The 18,109-nt window shown below is 34.8% G+C and overlaps 1 protein-coding gene across 1 annotated transcript in view; it reads right to left on the bottom strand.

Annotated features, from left to right (window-relative positions):
- Positions 1-4,334: 4,334 nt before the first annotated feature.
- LOC308263541 (fibroblast growth factor 12-like) overlaps positions 4,335-18,109 on the bottom strand; it is a gene marked incomplete at both ends in the record, with an annotated part of 189,223 nt that continues 175,448 nt past the window's right edge. The window contains one exon of the mRNA XM_080696549.1: positions 4,335-4,453. Within this exon, the coding sequence (XP_080552675.1) occupies positions 4,335-4,453 (119 nt within the window). The remainder of the gene's footprint in view (positions 4,454-18,109) is intronic.

The raw sequence follows: 18,109 nt of genomic DNA, 5'->3' as shown, positions 1-18,109 counted from the left end.
TGAATGCCGCTGCTCTTACATTGTGTTTGGAGCAAAGGCAAAGAAACATCAGCTCATTTTTTCCAACTAGTAAACACATAATGATGTAACATTTATTTTAACATTATTTTAATGCTAGTATAATGTTAAATATTCTTATTTTTGCCTCTTCTTGATACTGAAGCTCAATATATCATTCCTAAACATTAACAATTTCCATGAAATATGAATATAAATGTTGAATTTTTAACATGGGCTTTAGGAAGTATCCTGATAAAGATTAACATTTAGCATCCATTTCCTATCCCCAACCATAAATTTTCAATATACAAAATTTCCAAGTTAGTTGACTTATCATGGGCTCTGTATTGAGAAGTACATTTTTGAGGATAATCCTTTTCAGAAGTAAAAATAATTATCTCTGCATCAAAGATGGGATTAAAAATTATTGAAGTTCTGAAGGAGTATGTGCTTTGATTAGTGTTCCCACCTGTTTCTTTTTAAATATAAAGTGGCAATTTGTACTATCATTAGAAATATACATTTACATATAAATTTTTTTGCATTCAAGTCTTTTTATTTTTGGTTACCTATGACTAAAATCACAGATCAAATAAAAACTCTATATAATATATCCTCATTTCAGAAGCATATGTATATATACACATATCTACGTGTAGAACAATCCACTGTTTTAAATGTGATTATGACTTTAAAAAATGCTATTTACAATTTTATGACAGAGAAATAACCTCAGCCTTTAATGGTATTAAAATGAATGGGAAATTTTTATGTTTGACTGTGTTTCACCTTGTAAAGATGAAATTAATAACATCATGGAAAACTTTCTCAACAAGGCCTTGTAGACTAAGTCATGAGGGTGGAAGGGTAGATTTGCTATTTCTGGGTATGTTTTAAAAAATTTTCTGTTGATGTAGCTATGCTTCTTCACCAAGAAGTCAGTGGTCCCAAATTAGGACCTCCAATGTCTTCAATGAACATTGAAGACACTTTTCATTTTTTAGTCTTAATACTCTCATCTATTGCTAGTGATACCATAGGACCGCCAATTTAGACCTAATATCTTGCTATAGGGATGTCATTGTCTTAAATAAAAGAGTTTATTTTAAAACATTTTCTGAATTGGAATGAATCCCATAAGGAATCGCATTGCATTACATTGATGTTCTTTTGCTTTGACAATCTGTAATGGCTAAAACTGTGCTATGAATTTCTTATGTATAATGCAAAGCTAAAACTATTATTATGATCAAGAGTAGGAAAGCTTGCTGTCTTCCAGTTTCCTGAAGCACAGAAGTCTTTGAACTATCAAATGGAATTTCAGGACCATTTGTTTCTATACCTCAAATTTCTTGTTTAAAAATCATATAAAGTATATTGATCAAAAAGTTACTTTTTAGAACCAAAGTTTTGCTTTTATTCGTAAGTCTACTAGTTTTTAAACATATTACAATAATGACTCTTTGAGTAAGCATGTCTTAACTGATATCTACATAGCCAATTTCAAAGCTTTACCAAAAGCTAAATTTCTTCTGGGGAATATCCCAATGTATTTTTTTAAAAAGTTTATTTCACTTAAAGAATAGGTTATAGATGAGTTGATGGCCCGAAAATTAGAACAATGAAAACCAAATAATTATTGTACTTGGAATAAACCCTAAAATATTAAAAATGACTCATTTTTGAAGAAGTTAAATAACTATATGTTGATATTTGGTAGAATTTTTTCAAAACTTAGTGAATACCGACGCTTTCTACTTAAGGTTTTAATATACTTAACAAGTAAGCAGCAGTTAAGTCACCCTGTGCTCTAAACCACAATTTTGACAGGTTTACATGTAAAAAAAATATGAGGTTTCCAATTCATTCCCCTAAATGAGCTGGGCATAAAACAAACCTAATGCTCCTAACATTTCAGTGCAGTGAATATTTGCTTCACATGATGTGGAGGAAACAATATGCAAATTAGTTTTTTAGAACTTTGCCTCTTTACTGCTCTCAGGAAGAAGACACAAGTGGATCTAAGTGATAAATGATGGGCAGTCACTGTAAATTGAAGGTCTTTTATTGGATACCCATATCTCTATCATGTTGTTTTATAATTAACTGGACTAAGTATACTTTCATGAAATCCTGAGTGTAATGATTGTGAATCCATCGTGTTACTTGTGAAACCACTGACTATACTGCGGGTGAATACGTGTGCATTACCACAAAAGCTCCAGTCATTTCATGCTGAAAAAGCTTGTGACCCACTTTATCAAAGCCTCTTTTTTATTTTTTCAAAGAAAATAAGGCTTCTTACTTGGGATGGGTTTGATCCTGGAAATGACAGGTATCCTTATAATAAAACTGAATCAAGAGTGACAAGAAATATACATCCAGATTTGTGTTATTACAAGAGTATTCTTTTCATAGAAGAATAGCATTTCCTTTTAAATAAAACTTTAAATGCATTTTTTACTTTCCAGATACCTTGATATCCCCTGCAAATGTGTGTTCAAAATACTTGTCTAGATGCATAACGTTTATTCTTCCCAACAGATTAGGCAAATCCCTTCATTTCATTTTCTGCTAGCCTCCTGATAACCTAAAGAGGATACTTGGTGAAGGACAGGAACCACTACTGAAGAGTAATGATTATGTAGAGTGAGGGAAACTACGTTGACCTTGAAAGAATACAGCAACCAATGGGAAAGTTTGATGTGAGGGCCTAGAGCTTCTGCAGAGTGTAATATATTTTAGGGTGTCATATTTGGAATAATACATGCTGGACGGTAGAGATATAGGAGAAGTTACATGCTAAGTCTTCTCATTAATAATATCCATAAGTCTGCATACATTTTTAAACATTCTGTTTTGTTTTGTTTTTAAGTTTGGATGTCTCTACACCATTCCTCATTTGTAAGGCTAAGTAGTTCTATTTATTCCAGTGCAATTGCAAAACATTCATTTCTTTACTAATATATTTTTCTAATTTAGTATTCTTGACTGTGTGTTTTCTTGCTCTTACACTGAGCTGTTTTTCACTACTCAAAGCCATGCACAGGGCCCCTTCTGTTGGAGTCGTATCTCCTAATTCCTTAGCCTTTTGAAAATTTAGTGTACAATTAGAACCCTTCTCTCCTCTGGAAGACAAACTTATTGTCAACTACACTTTAACTGAGGATATATATCAACAAACTATCCATTGCCTTTATAGATAAGTTAGAAATCTCAAAGCAATGCTTCCCAGTTTCTCATAGAATTTGAAAAACACTAGATACACAAAACTCCCACAAGGTACAAAAGTAAATAGGATTTGCCTTGACCCATTTCTTCAGACTTATTTCCTTATGAAAGACTTGTCTTCTTTCTTTCCTGCAGAAAGGTGTGGAATAAAACTCTAATGATTATGGTATCTCCCCTGTCAGGCAAGTACTGAAGATTGCTAGACACGCACCTATACTCTCAAAGGTGTCCACAAGGCAAACACTAAGACCAAATGTATGAGCAAGAAACTTAGGCCTCACTGCCTGGATTTAGCAATGACAGAACATTCCCCAAAGTTACCTCAGCATTAGGAACATACTTTTATTCTCTAAGTAACAAAAATGAGATTATATATTAATAACATTTGATGGAAATACGAGTCTCTGGGAGAATCTGTAACTCTTTTTAACAAAGGAATTAAATCACTAGTACCACTAGATTCAACACAAGACTATTTTTCTGCCAAAAACTCTTAATAGCTTATAAAATAATTTTTAACTTTCTTTGATATTAAATAGTTCCTGGCTATAAACCTTATAGCCATTATGCTCAATTCCATGGTTAAAAAAAAATCCGGGAAATAGGATGTAATTGTGTCAATTCCAGATATCCAAAATAAAAAAAAATACAAACTTAAATAAAACCACACATCACAGCATTATCCACAGTTGAGCTATTTAGAGTCTAACACCAACTTGTAAGTTCAGTTCTCCAAAGTACTTTTCTTTCAGGTAATAACTTTATTTATGTTTGTTATAGTTATGTCTTCATTACAATTAGCCCGCTATTAAAAACAACACAGTTTAATATAATGTTTGTGGAGTCCTGATTTATTTTTCCTTTGCTTTTATACTCATCTTTGTGCATGTGAATTTTCTACCACACTGCAACAAGCAAGCTTTGGTTCACTTTTCTTGTCCCACACAAAGGAAGATTTAAGTGCAGAATCTTAGCTACTAGGTCCTGCGTTGACATTTTATTTTTCTCTCCTTGGGTGGATTTATCAGAAGGAAATGGGGAAAGGAGAGGAAGGGGAAGGGAAAGGGAAGGGATGAGAAAGGGAAAAAGGGAAGAGTTCTCAGCTATGTTGAATCTTGATTCACGACTTTCCCTCCATTCATGGTTGGTGTTCCAGAACTTTTCCTCGAACGGCCTTGTTTTTCTCCAATTTCATGTAGTGATGGTTCTCTGTACATACACACTGGAAAGCAAAATCATAACAATTATTTATGATTGTAGAAATCAATTTTGCTTTAACAAACTTCACAAAAAATTGATTTTAGAATATTCTTCACTCTCATGACCAGTGTTTCTTCCCACTTTGAAAAAATTTTAACTTGATAATATGCTTGGTAGATAAACATGGTTCTTTTTCTGTTCTATCATCAGTCATAACCTTTTAAGCCTTCTTGAACTGTAGACATGTGAGTTGTTTATGTTTTCTGATAGATAAGGTTTGAGTCTACAGTCTCCTTACCTATATAATAGGATTTTCATCCAGAGTTTAAGGAGAAGTTGGAGGCATAGCATTTAAAGGTAGAAATAGCAATTTTGCTTTTGGCTCTTACTCTGCAATTTAGTTTGTGAAGAAAAACACTATTTACTGACATGCTCCCAAACTTTACTCCTCCCATAAGAATTGTGATATTATTGTGTCAAGCTGAATTTTTAGTTTTAATTTTCAGGGCAATCTATGCAAAAAATGATAATGAGCGAGATGCCAGAGAAGAGGAAAAAAAGATGAATCAATTTCCCTGATTGTCCCAGATTCCCTTCACCTAAAAGGACTCCCTATACAGCTTTTTAGTTTTTCATCAATAGTGAGTGTATTTATGTAACCATGAGATTTCGGTTCACATCTATATAAACGTTCCCTCTCTCCTCTATTGCTTTGTCTAGCTCTAAAGTCCAATCATCTGTGAATTATCACGGCTGCTGCTGGATTATTGCTTACAAAGAACAATGTTTTCCAATTCATAGTTGTTCTCCTAAGACAGGGTCACTCATCATATTGAATGCATTAATTCAGTGTCATTAGACTGCTGTCTGTTGGCGAAATGTGACTGTATCAGACGTATTTCACTTAAGCGTCAGGAGTTATTTCTCTCTTGATTTAGGAACAAATGGTTAAGTATCTATCAATTCAATCATCACTGTAATGGTTTAATTATTTGAATGATTTCCAACAACAGCTTCCTCCCTTGGGCTTGAAAGATTGAAGTATACACCATCGGGATCACAAACCGCACTCAGCCACTTGCTAGCATTGTATGCTTGCACACATTTTCATAACTTAAAAATGGTTAATTTTCATGAGGATGAAATATCTATCGTACAATAGCATAAAAATGCCTAAGAATATTGAGGAGGCAAATATTTATTAAATGTCTTATGCAAAGTTATCACATATATATATTTGTAAATAAGATTTTTTAAAAATTTCGGTTACTGCATTGAATGACCTTCAAATATCCTCATAAGACAAGGTGTCTTCGGCTGAATCACAGAGTATACAGAGTTGGCAAGCTTGGAGAGGTGATCCTGACATTTTCAAATGGCACAAGTAGGTAATTCAACTTTGTGTCTTTTGTTTTTTTATTTTATTTATTTAATTTTTGCAAAATCAGAAGATAGTTATGGGAGAGTCAGTTGGGATCTTGAAGTTTCTTAAGTCTAATGGCTCTTACTTGTATTTCTGTTATGAACATAATATTAAGACTTCTAAAATTAGAGCATACTTTTAGTTGTACAAAATAGAGTCAAGTCTGTGTGTAACTGGTTAATGCAGAGGTAAACTCAGAATAAATAATGGGTGATTCAGCTGGAAATTTCATAGAATTTAAAGTAGTTTTCCTGACTGTCACCTAATCAGCTGAAAAACTCACACAATCCAAGCCCCAACATAGATCACTAAATCGGAATCTCAGTGGATAAAGAGTCTTTTATAAAATACTAAATAGTTTGACCCAGATATTTACTAAACATCATCTTGGAAATGCTTCAAAAGTGTTACTTTTTAGTTTTCATAAAAATATATTTTATAATTTTTGTCGATAAGATTCTTAAGAGTTATAATTTCCCTTTTTAGTTTCTTATGACATTGATTCCTCCCAGGGCATTCTTTTGGGTCTTTATTTTAATTTTTTACTATTTCTCCCTTGCACAGAAAACACTTCAGTTGTGATAACACAAAATGCTAAATTTATATTTACTGATGCGGATAACTTTATCAATAATTTAACTCTGTTAGCCATGCCTGGATCAAGATCACAGGGAAGTTTCCAAATTGATATCTGAAATTCTGCAGATTCAAGAAGAACAAAATTCACCAGTTTCATGGCAAAATATGTAATTTGCTCTTTTTCTAGGACAATTGAGCCACTAACTTCTCATTATTTCCATAAAGCAGAGTAATGAAATTCAGGGTTTTAGGAAACTAGTTCACATCTTAGTTGGGAAATGAAGAATAATAGGTTGATTTTCCAGTTCACTGATGAAAAACTGACTCTCCCTGCCCAACAGATCAAATAAATATTTAAATTTTTATATTTCTGTTTGCAAATAGAACTGGATTTTTAGATAAAGCAAACTAAGGACATTCAGAAATTGCATTCAGAGAGAGAGAGAGAGAGAGACGGAGGGAGGGAGGAAGAGAGAGAGAGAGAGAGAGAGAGAGAGAGAGAGAGGGAGAAGAAGAAGAAGAAGAAAGGGGGGGAGAAAAACAGAGAAGAGAGCAAAATCTATATCAAACCAATAGAATAAGTTTAATTTTCTGGGATTTAATTTGTGTTCTTATTTACAAGCCCTTGGATTTAGTAATACATCAAATTTGGAAAGGTAACAAATACATGTGTATAACCCTCAACTGAAGTCATAACTAAGATGTAATCCATAGGGCAGAAACTAATTAGAATACAAAGAAAGAAAGGACAAAACATTTCTTTTGTAACATAATTGCCTTTGATAGTTGTATTAACACTCTATGACTATGCAATACTGAATGGTACACAATAAATGATGAAAGAAAATAAAGACAAAACCAAAATGTACAAGTGTTTGATAAAGTGCATTCTAGTACAAAATGTAAATCAAAGTGACCATAACAACCATGATAATAACTCCTTAAATCTAGCATTTTGAAATATTCAAAGACATGTAAAATTGGTTCTCACTTCATCATTATAATAACTTTGTGAATTTCATAGGTAAGAGATTCCCTATTGTATATGACTTACATTCATAAACATATCAAGTCAATCAGTAAGCCAAACACGAGGAGAGAGAGGAGAGGGAATGGGGTGGGAATTGGGGAAGGGCTAAATGAGTGATGTGGGCATGTATGCCTCTACCATCTTTTACCCCATGAAGATGTATGAGAACAGTGCACCAATAAAAAAAAAATTAAAATTAAAAAGACATTAACTTCATTATTTAAATATAAAAGAAACTAAAGTGATTTCCCTAAAATCAGATGTTGAGCAGTGGGTTTCAAAATTCTAGTCAAAAGTTACAAATGAAATCATAAAAGCTATAGTTAATCAAATAAGTAAAATACAAATGATTTATGTTAGACAATGCATAAATTAATATGACCATACATTAATCAATATTTTAATTGGCTTGTTTTTCCTTTGATAAGTTTTCCAAATATACTGAGAAAAAAAGTTGAAGAAGACCTTAGAAGATGGAAAGATGTCCCTAACATCATCAAGAAAGAGTAATGAAGGCAATTAGGTTTGGTGGTACATTTCAGTAATCCCAGTATTGGGAGGCTGAAACAGAAGGATCACAGGTTCAAGGCCAGTGCATGGTAACTTAGCAATACTGTGTTTCAAAATAAAAAATAAAAAGAGCTGGGGTATAGCTCAATGTTAGAATGCCCTCAGTCGACAGAAATCAAACTCACACAAACCAAATATCTCTCTCTCTCTCTCTCTCTCTCTCTCTCTCACACACACACACACACACACACACACACGCACATGCACACACAATGAAAGCAATTGCAGTATGCCTATTATCAGATTAAAAACACACAAAATAGTAATTATTAGTAAATATGTGGAGAAACCGGAACTTATGTGCATTGTTCCTTTGGATATAAAGTGATGCAGCCACTGTGTGCAAAATGAAATGATAATTTTTCAAAAAATTAAACAAAAAGTTAACTAAAAGTCAACAATGGGGATGTGGGCAAAACAAAGAAGGAAAGAAGGCATTTGGACATATATCTAAACATGTGTGTTCATTGAAACATTACTCACAATACATAAAAGATGGAAGCATCAAAACGCTCATTGAAAAGAGAATGGATAGCCGGGCGTGGTGGCGCACATTTGTAATCCCAGCATTTAGGAAGCTGAGACCGGAGAATCCCGGTTCGCGGACAGCCTCAGCTACTTAGTGAGGCCCTCTGCAACTTAGTGAAACCCTGTTTCAAAATAAAGAATAAAAAATAGGGCACGGGTGTATCTCGGAGGTCAAATGCCCCTGGGTTCTATCCTCAAACCCGCAAAAAAAAAAAAAAAAAAAAAGAGAGAGAGAGAGAGAATGGATAAATAATTTGTGCTGAGTGCCCCAAAATGTACCAGTATGTAGATAGAATAGATGACTATAACAGGATTTTACAATGAATACTATGTCGTTGGATGCATTGTCGTTGGATGCATTTATCATGGATATTTCATTGACAATTCATAAATAATATGAAATATCTTCATAGGAGTGAATAAGAATAAGAAGGAAAATAAACCAGCAAAGTCAACCACATTCCCTTCCCTTCCCCACACACATATAAGGCAAATTATAACCTAGAAAACAAGAGAATCTGAGGATTGCTGCATCTAAGGATTCCTGAACTTAGTGTTTCTCAGAGTGTCACTCCATGATTGCAGGCAGCAAAAGTAGCACCTGGAACTTTAATAAACGCAAGCTCAAGTGTGATTCATTCATATCATTTTTCCTAAGAGATTTATCTTGATCACCCTATGTAAAATAGCTCTGTTGTTTTTCTCAGAATATCTCCTGATATTTTAAAATGTAATATTTTGTTTGTTTGTTAGTATTTACTGAATTTATGCTTTTCTAGACATAACTACCATGAAGTAACAATAAAAATAAAGGACTAACCCAGACCTAAAAAATTAAAATCTCAGGAGACGGGGCCTACCAATTTATGCTTTAGCAAGCCCTCCAGGTGATTCTTAATGCTTCCTCAAATTGTAAAGCTGATTAGCATCACTGCTTATATGAAAATCACCTGTTGCTTTCTAAAAACTATTTGTGTATGTGTGTATATATATCTTGCCTCTGTAGCTCCTAATTTATATAGACACTCAAAACAATTGATAAAATATAAATAAGATGAATATTTTATGTAATGACAAAGCCAATTATAGTCTCCTTTCTCTCTCTCTCTCTCTCTCTCACACACACACACACACACACACACACACACACACACACTGACATTCTCAGTAGGAAAACATACCATCTAACTTACAAAATAGCTTTTAGCATAGTTTTTGCCTCTTTCTAGCTGTATGGACCTAAGTGCATTATTTTTCCTCATGTTTAAAATAAGGACAATAAATATTAACCTGCATACTCCAAAAGTTTTAGTGACTATCAAATGATACTCTAGATAGGGAAGCAGGATAAAAATAACAGGGTGTCACACAAAAGGGGATAAAGCTGCTGTTAATTATTACTTTTAAATTGCTACTGGATTCTTGGCAGATTACTTCAAAGCAGAGTCCTAGGCAGAAGTGTGTGCAAATCATTGAAAAGTCAACATTACCCCGTAGTGGAGAGTTGGACAACACATGTGAAGGGCCACTGAGGCTGCTACTTGACAAGTTCTGTTTTCAAACAAAGATATTCTAATGGCTGTTTTGAATAAAATTCATAAATTGCACACAATAATGAAGCCACATCATCTGCTGGTTTCCATTAGAAAAGAATGGAATATGATTCATCTTTTTATTACTATGATTTAATGGAACTTTTTGGCCCTTTGTAATTTCCAAGAAATGGAAAGGTTAGATTGCTCTGTTAGTTAATGCACCATTAAAGATATTTAATTGTTTTAATGGCAGATCATAGAAGGGTGTGGACAATTAACATGAAGCAATTTCACACTGTAATTAATGTCACATGGAATCCCTTTGGAACTGTAGGAGAAATTTAACTGTTGCTTTGGAAGCAACATGTCCAAGGAATGTGTGATAAATATTTATTACAAAGAGCTAAGACATGTTGTGAACAAAAAAGATCTGTATCTTCATGTAGAAAAACAGAAGAAACAGTATTTGTGTGTAGGAGAGGTAGACATATATAGCTGAAGAATGTGCAGGGAAGAGATAAAAGAGTTTTATTAAAAATTTAATTCAGAGACTAGCAAAAAGCTGATTGAGTTACAGTGGAAACGGGAGGAAGATGTCACTGGCCAGCAAAGATGAGAAACAAAAAAGACAGAGGAGAGAGGTGCAGCTAATGTCTTTTCTGTGATTAGAACAATCAGCAGTATCAAAGGCACTTGTTTTGCTCTTTATGATTTTGTCTTTTAGAATAGTTTGGTCTAACAGAGAAATTGGAATCATAAATTATTTCTCTTTGGAGATAATTGAAGTAAAATTATCAAAATAAATTTGCCATTATTGTCCTCCTATTGGAGCTTTGTGACATCAGAACTCTTGATTTGTTTTGGGTTTTTTTTTTTTTTGGTGCCTTATTATGTGGTCACTGAAGGGATAATTATTTTCACCTCCAAATACAATATATTTGCCTTTATTTCCTCATTCAATGCCACAGCATTTCTCCAATACATAAGACAGTAAGACAATGCCCATTCACAAGAGTAAAAATGAAGTCACTTTGCATTTGACCTTACAAACTTTTCTTGAGAAATTTAACTTCTTAGAATGTCTAATCTTTCTTTTATTTCTATGAAACAGATGGAATCTATAATTGACTTTATCTTCAAAGAAGAGTGAGGTTGAAGAATGTAATTTCCTCAATATTACTTAGCAAATAATTTCTAAAACTTTGATCAGAAGGACTAGAATTTATTCTTGGTTACCTGATGTTTATTAGATTACTCTCACTCATCAGTTTGGTAAAATAATTGGCATTACCTCTACTAACTGCATAGAGTAATTGTTTTATTATTTGGTTTATTATAATTTTACCATCATATCGAGGTATAGAGTGACAGAAAATTACATGCACACAACTCGTAGCACCCTTCCCTCTGGGTCCCTCCCCTTTCTCCTGCATGTCTCTGAGGTTGGAATTAGTAATTGTGTGTACATTCGTAGTATTATTTCAACTGTTACATTCTTTATGTTGGCATCCTCCTTCCTCCTTTCCTTAATATTACTCAACCATAACGAAGAATGAAATCATGCCATATGCAGAAAAATGGATGGAACTTGAGACTATTACACTTAAATGTGATTAGTCAATCTCAAATACTAGTACATATATGTTTTCACTTATATGTGGAAGCTTGAGAAATACTTGGATCTAAGGGTAACATTAGTTAGAAATGCATAGGATAATTTAATCAGTAATCCAGCACACTTATCTCAACAATAGAAATTTATTAATGAAACATGTTTAATATTTTAATTCTGTGGTGTCAGATAGGATTGTATGAGTTTAATCCAGTACATTGGTTATAATTATTTGAATAAATTTTAATTGCTTATGGAAAGATTTCACTGAAATAAGCCTTTCAAAATAAGTTTCAGGTTTCCATCAGAATCTCTTGGACAATTATTTTAAATATATAGATTCCTTGGTCATACTCAGACTTAATAAGTCAGCTCACAAAAGTTTAATAATTCTGTAGATATGGCTTTCAATTTGTACACACTGATCTTACTTTGGAAACATCTTTCTATAGTACTGACTCTGAAAGAGTAAATCATTGAAAAGTGCTCTGAGTTTTTTGTTTTGTTTTGTTTTGTTTTGTTTTTCTTCAGGGAGAAGGAAATTGATTCTGAACACTTAACCACCTGCAGGAGCTGAGTAATGAGTAAGGAGAAGGGAGGAGAAAAGGCGGAGATTGTACCTTGTTCTTTGTTGAAGAGCATTTGGCAGCTGCATCTGATGTTCAAGGGGAGGTCACCCACAAGACAATTTAAATCTGGGAAAGTCACTTCTTTGTGGTGTGAACAATGCTTTGAAAGGGCACAACTGGGAATCATGAAGCTTGTGCTGTTGTCTTAAATTCCAAGGGAGGGGACCGTGCATGTGGAGGTTGATGTGCAGTGTACATGGTGATGGGCTTAAATATCAAGCCTATCCAGCTGTCTCAAGAGATGCCCTGCAACTTCTCATTAACACCTCCTGTGTGCTAAGCCCTGGATGAGGGGCAAAGGAGTGAAGAGAAGCAGGCTGGTGGGTAATTATCATCATGCTATCTGTGTAGGATTTAAAGATTCTCGAACCAGCATAGCTTAATTTTAGGAATCTTGACATTCAAAAAGAAATCACCAGCAGGACTGGGAAAAAAAGGCAGAAATGTTTAAAAGAAAAAAATCCCAAACCTCAAATCCAAAATCAAAACCTTTGTTTTATTTTGGGGGAAGGGGAATGGTAATATTAGTAGTGGGCTTATGTTTTTATAATAGTTTCTATGAACGTTTAAAATAAAACAATCCATAACATTTTTTGTTTAAACAGCAATATGAATAGCCTATTATGGAGCTACTATTTTCTGTTCTCTAAAAATGTCTTCCAGATATACTAGTTTATAGTAAGAATATTATCCAAAACTTTCTTTAAAGATGTTATAGCTTAGAATGTCTTTCACCCTAATCTTATCCAGAATACATAAATAAGTCATCCATTATATACATAGCTCATAAAATTGTACTTTATTCATAAAATGACTGATAAAGAAAATGTGTTCAGGTTGTTGTATATGTAAGTCTATGGTTTTACAATAAAGTGCTCATGGAGACTGCCACAAAATGTCATTGTCAAAGAATTTTAGGAATCATCTGATCTAAATTCTTTCATACAGTAGAAAATGAAGACTGTTAGAATTCATCAGGAGAAAATAACAGGAATGTATTCTTAATTATTTCTTGTCTAGTTTGAGCATAAAATTCCATTCACGGGACTTCCGGGAAGATGGCGACCGAGAAAAGCGGGGCTTAAGAGCCCCGCTAACAACCAATCTCCATTACCACAAAACGAGGGCCTTTCATAGCCAGAAAACACCATCACCAGAAAAACAAAAAAAACCACCAGGCTCCAGAGAGAAAGCGGACTGAGAACAGAGCTCAGGGCCACAGAGGAGACACACGCGCCCGAGGACGCGGCAGCAGCGCCATACTGCCAGCGGCAGCAGCGAACTCAACGGACGGCTACAGCAAGCCGAGGTGAGCCGCTGCGCAACAGCCGGGCGGGATCTTTCAGCGCAGAGAGCATTTAAAGCTCCCAGTGGCCGAGCTCAGCACACGCTGCAGGGATTCAGAGTGGAAATCAAAACCAGAGAAGAAAAAATACACCAGCCTCACGGCCGAGGGCGTGGCAGAGGCGCCATATTGCCACCGGCGGCGGCAGCAGCAGTGAATTCACCGAGTCCAGTACAGCTACATCTGCGTACTCAAGAACAGTGAGTCAAATTGCGGGCCACAGAGGAGAAATCCCAGTACTGTACCTCCTGGGACTTGACCCAGTGAGGGAGTGGTGGTGGCAGAGATATCACACCATAGGAAAACGTGCAACCTGGCACCCCCCCATAGTTTAAAGCAGCCTCTATCGACTCCCTGGGTCGGAGACTCTGTGATACAACCCAGTAAAGGAGTAGTGGGGTCTGAGATACTACAGACTCGAGATCCAGAGCACCTTAAGTGAAGCCATAGTGACCCAAGGGAAGAACCCAGAGAAGGCACAAACCTCCGAAATCATGGGAAAGAGGAATAACACTGGAGTAATGAATGCGCACAACCCCACAACATCAGAACCTGATAAAACAGAAAATCAGAGATTTCTAGAAGATCAAATCAGGAAAATAACTGTAGAAATAATAGAGGTGCTTCGAAAAGAACTCAGAGAGAGCCAAAAAGAGATAAAGGATGCAATTAATGAAGTAAAGGCCTCAATTCAAAGCACAAACAACCGATTAGACCACATGGAGAACAGAATCTCGCTCTTAGAAGATAAGCAATCCAAAAATGAATGCATAGTTTCTAATCTAGAAAAAAATATCCAACAGCAGGAATCTGACATGGAAGAAATATGGGCCCATCTTAAGAGAGCTAACCTAAGAATAATTGGAATAGAGGAGGGAAAAGAAAGTGAAACCAAAGGGATCAACAATCTCTTCAAGGAAGTAATAGCAGAAAATTTTCCAAATATAGAGCAAGAGGTTGATACACAGATCCAGGAAAGTTATAGAACTCCCTTTAGACAGGATCGGAGAAGAGGATCCCCACGCCACATAATTGTCAAAATGACCAATGTGGAAGCCAAGCAGAGAATCTTAAAGGCAACAAAAACAAAGGGCCAAGTGACATTCAGAGGCAAACCAATTAGAATCACTCCAGACTTCCCAAACCAAGTCATGAGAGCCAGAAGGGCTTGGAGTAACATATTCCAAACTCTGAAAGAAAACAACTTCCAGCCAAAAATTTCCTACCCAGCAAAACTTTCTATCAAATTAGATGGAGAAATAAGAAGCTTCCATGACAAACAGAAACTGAAGGAATTTATGTCTTCAAAACCAGCGCTAGAGAAAATACTCAAAGAGATTAACTACACAGAAGAAATAGGTAACACACACCAGAACCAGAGAAACAAGAGCTTCCATCCAACAGTCAACTAAGATTGGTTATCTGTGGAGATTCATCACTTATGTTAGTCTTTTACCTATCTCTAAATGGTATTGTTTGCCTTTATAATTGTTAATTTTTAGGATTTCTAGTTGGAATATTAATATACCTTCAGATATAGCATTTGGAAATATTTTATCCAATTCTATTAGTAACTTTTAACTCTGTTTACATTGTCTTTGGATATACAATATTTTTTTTTTTTTAGGGAGTTTGTATATTCTTCTGTTGCCTGTGCCATTGAAATCATAACCAAGAAATCACTGCCAATTTCAATGTTGTGAGGTTTTATGACCCAGATTTTCTTCTAAAAGTTTATAGTCTTAAGATTTATATTTAGGTCTTTTATCTATTTTGAGTTAATACTTGTATGTGGGATTAGGTAAGGGTCCAATTTTATTCTTTTCCATGTAATTATTATTTTTCAACAATATTTAATTAAAAGATTATTATTTCCACCACCAAATGTTCGTGGAAACCTTGTCAAAAATAACTTGACAATATAGGGAAGAATTTAGCTCTAGGCTTGTATTTAACTCCAATGGTTTATATATCTGCCTTTAGAACAGTATTACACTGTTTCAATTATTGTAGCTTTATATGGTTTGAAATCAGAAAATATATATCTTCTAGCTTTGTTCTTTTTCAAGATCGTTTTGGGTATCTAGAATTCATATTCCATATTAGGATAGATTTTTTTCTGAAAAATAAATATATGAATATATGATAGTTTCACCTAAAAAAACAGAAAAAAATATGCTCTGGTAAGAAAGAAAGCAAAAAGAAATATTGAAATGTTATCTTTAAGTTATCAAAAGCTTGGTATCAGAAAAATGAAACTGTTATGTGAGATTAACATTTTTAATTTTGGATAAATTACTATAATACTAGATGTCAACCACTAAGCCAAGCATGGGAAGGAGGGATGGGGAGGGAATGGGGTGGGGATCGGGTGGTGGCTGACTGGGCGATGTGTGCATGTATGTCTACAAAAGTTTGTATCCCACTATGATGTATGAATACAGTGCACCAATAAAATAAAATTTTTAAAAAAAGAATTCTATTCACTAACTCTGATCATCCACCAATATGCAAGTCATGCATATCTGCCTCAATTCTGTATGGTTTAGAACTAGCTTACTGTTCAATTCATGTCATGGTATAATATTTATGCATTGCTAGTGCCGACTTTTCTGAGTCTTGCATATTCGTAGGCTTATTTAAGATCGAAGGGTAATGTAGCTTAGAGGCTAGGCACACAGGAACAGGCAATGGGCTTCCTGGATTGCAGTCTCAGATTTGTTTGTCTAGACCTGTCATCCTACACAGGTTAGTAATTAAATATTCATTTTTATCAATAAATAAGGATAATAACATAAGGCTGTTGTGAAGTTTTATAGAAATAAAGTATGTAATCTGCCTAGCAAATGGTACATTGATAAACTATATATAGAGGTAGTAAGACAGATAAGAGTAATAATAATAGCAGTGGTAAGAAGAGTTGGAGGTTCCCAGCGGGGGGGAAGATGTTGTCATGCACGGTAGTCTAGAGCCTAATAATACCTCAAGTATCTTTCACTATATTGGAAACCTAACTATTTAAAATAGAGCTGCATGGAGAATCGCTGGGGCTTGTTCATATTTTTGTATTATAATAGTGACATCAAAGCACATATGAAACATAAAAGAACTAATCAAGTTCAAGCATATCAGGTCAATTATAAGAGCATGGGGTCCTTATTAATCTGTAAGAACAATCATTTCTAAGGAGCAGGTATATTCATGATTAAAAAGAAGAGAGACAATTAACAGACATATATTCCAGGACATTTGCTGCAGGCCTTTTGCCCTATATTTAGGATACAACCACAGCCTCTCTCAGATCTCCAGACCGAAGCCCATGTTATCAGTTTCCATGAAGGATACACACTTCATTGCTCAAGATAGAATGCTCTGGCTTGAATTTTGGCTCTGTTACTTTCTACCTTCATGATTTGGGACAAATTACTTAATGTCTCTGCTTCATTCTCCAACATTTGTAAATGATAATACTAGGACCTACCTTGTAAAAATGGAATAAAAAATGAGACAGTATTTGAAGCATGTTTAGAAGAGTGCCTAGTGCCTGTGTGGTGGCGGACACTTGTTAATTCTATTACTTGGGAGGCTGAGACAGAAGGATCACAGGTTCACAGCCAGCCTCAGCAACTTGTAAAGTCTTCCACAACTTTGTGAGACCCCTTTTCAAAAGAAATAATAAAAAATAGATCTGGGAGTACAGCTCAGGGGTAGAATTCCCCTAGGTTCAATCCCCAGTTTCTCAAAAAACAAAAGAGTTCCTATATACAGAAAGCATTTATATAATTGGTCACTAATATTGTTCAAACAAGTGAGCCTTGTACTGTGAGACAAAAGGCAAAGATATTTACAGGGGATTAAAAGGTCTTTGGTTTTAAACCAATTAAGCTGCTTTCATCTTCAGAAGTGATTCTTAGCACATTCTTTTTACACGTCACATCTAAGTTTTCATTACCACAACGAAAGAGATAAAGAACCTGGAGAGTGCATCCAGGTATTAGTGAACCTCATTTCGAATTGACTATTTTTTCCAGAATAAAAATTAAATCATTATAAAGCATCAGTAACAAAACTCAAAATAATTGACTAAAAGATGTCAACATGGCAATCGGAGATATTCTGAAAGTAAAGAAGATGCAAGACTGAAGCAAAAATTGTTATCCCATTCTGTCATTGTCCCCAAATAACTGAGTGTGTATTTGTTATGTCACCATCCAGGATAAAGTATACATGCTTAGCCTCCCTAACACTTAATTGTGACTGCCCGTCTAGGTTGTGGCTGGTGGGATATAGTATCTTAAGACAACTATTGGGGGCCCTCTTGAAAAGAAAATTGGCACAGGTTTTTGATTCTTCTTTCATTCCTCCTCTGCCCTCTGGTGACAATAAATATGTTGGAGCTTCATGGGAGTAAAGGCAGTTCCAGGACC

Source organism: Muscardinus avellanarius (genome assembly GCF_963383645.1).
Source record: "Muscardinus avellanarius genome assembly, chromosome: 5".
Lineage (NCBI taxonomy): Eukaryota > Metazoa > Chordata > Mammalia > Rodentia > Gliridae > Muscardinus > Muscardinus avellanarius.
Note: the sequence above shows the minus strand (reverse complement) of the source record. Positions and strands in the feature narration are given on the sequence as shown.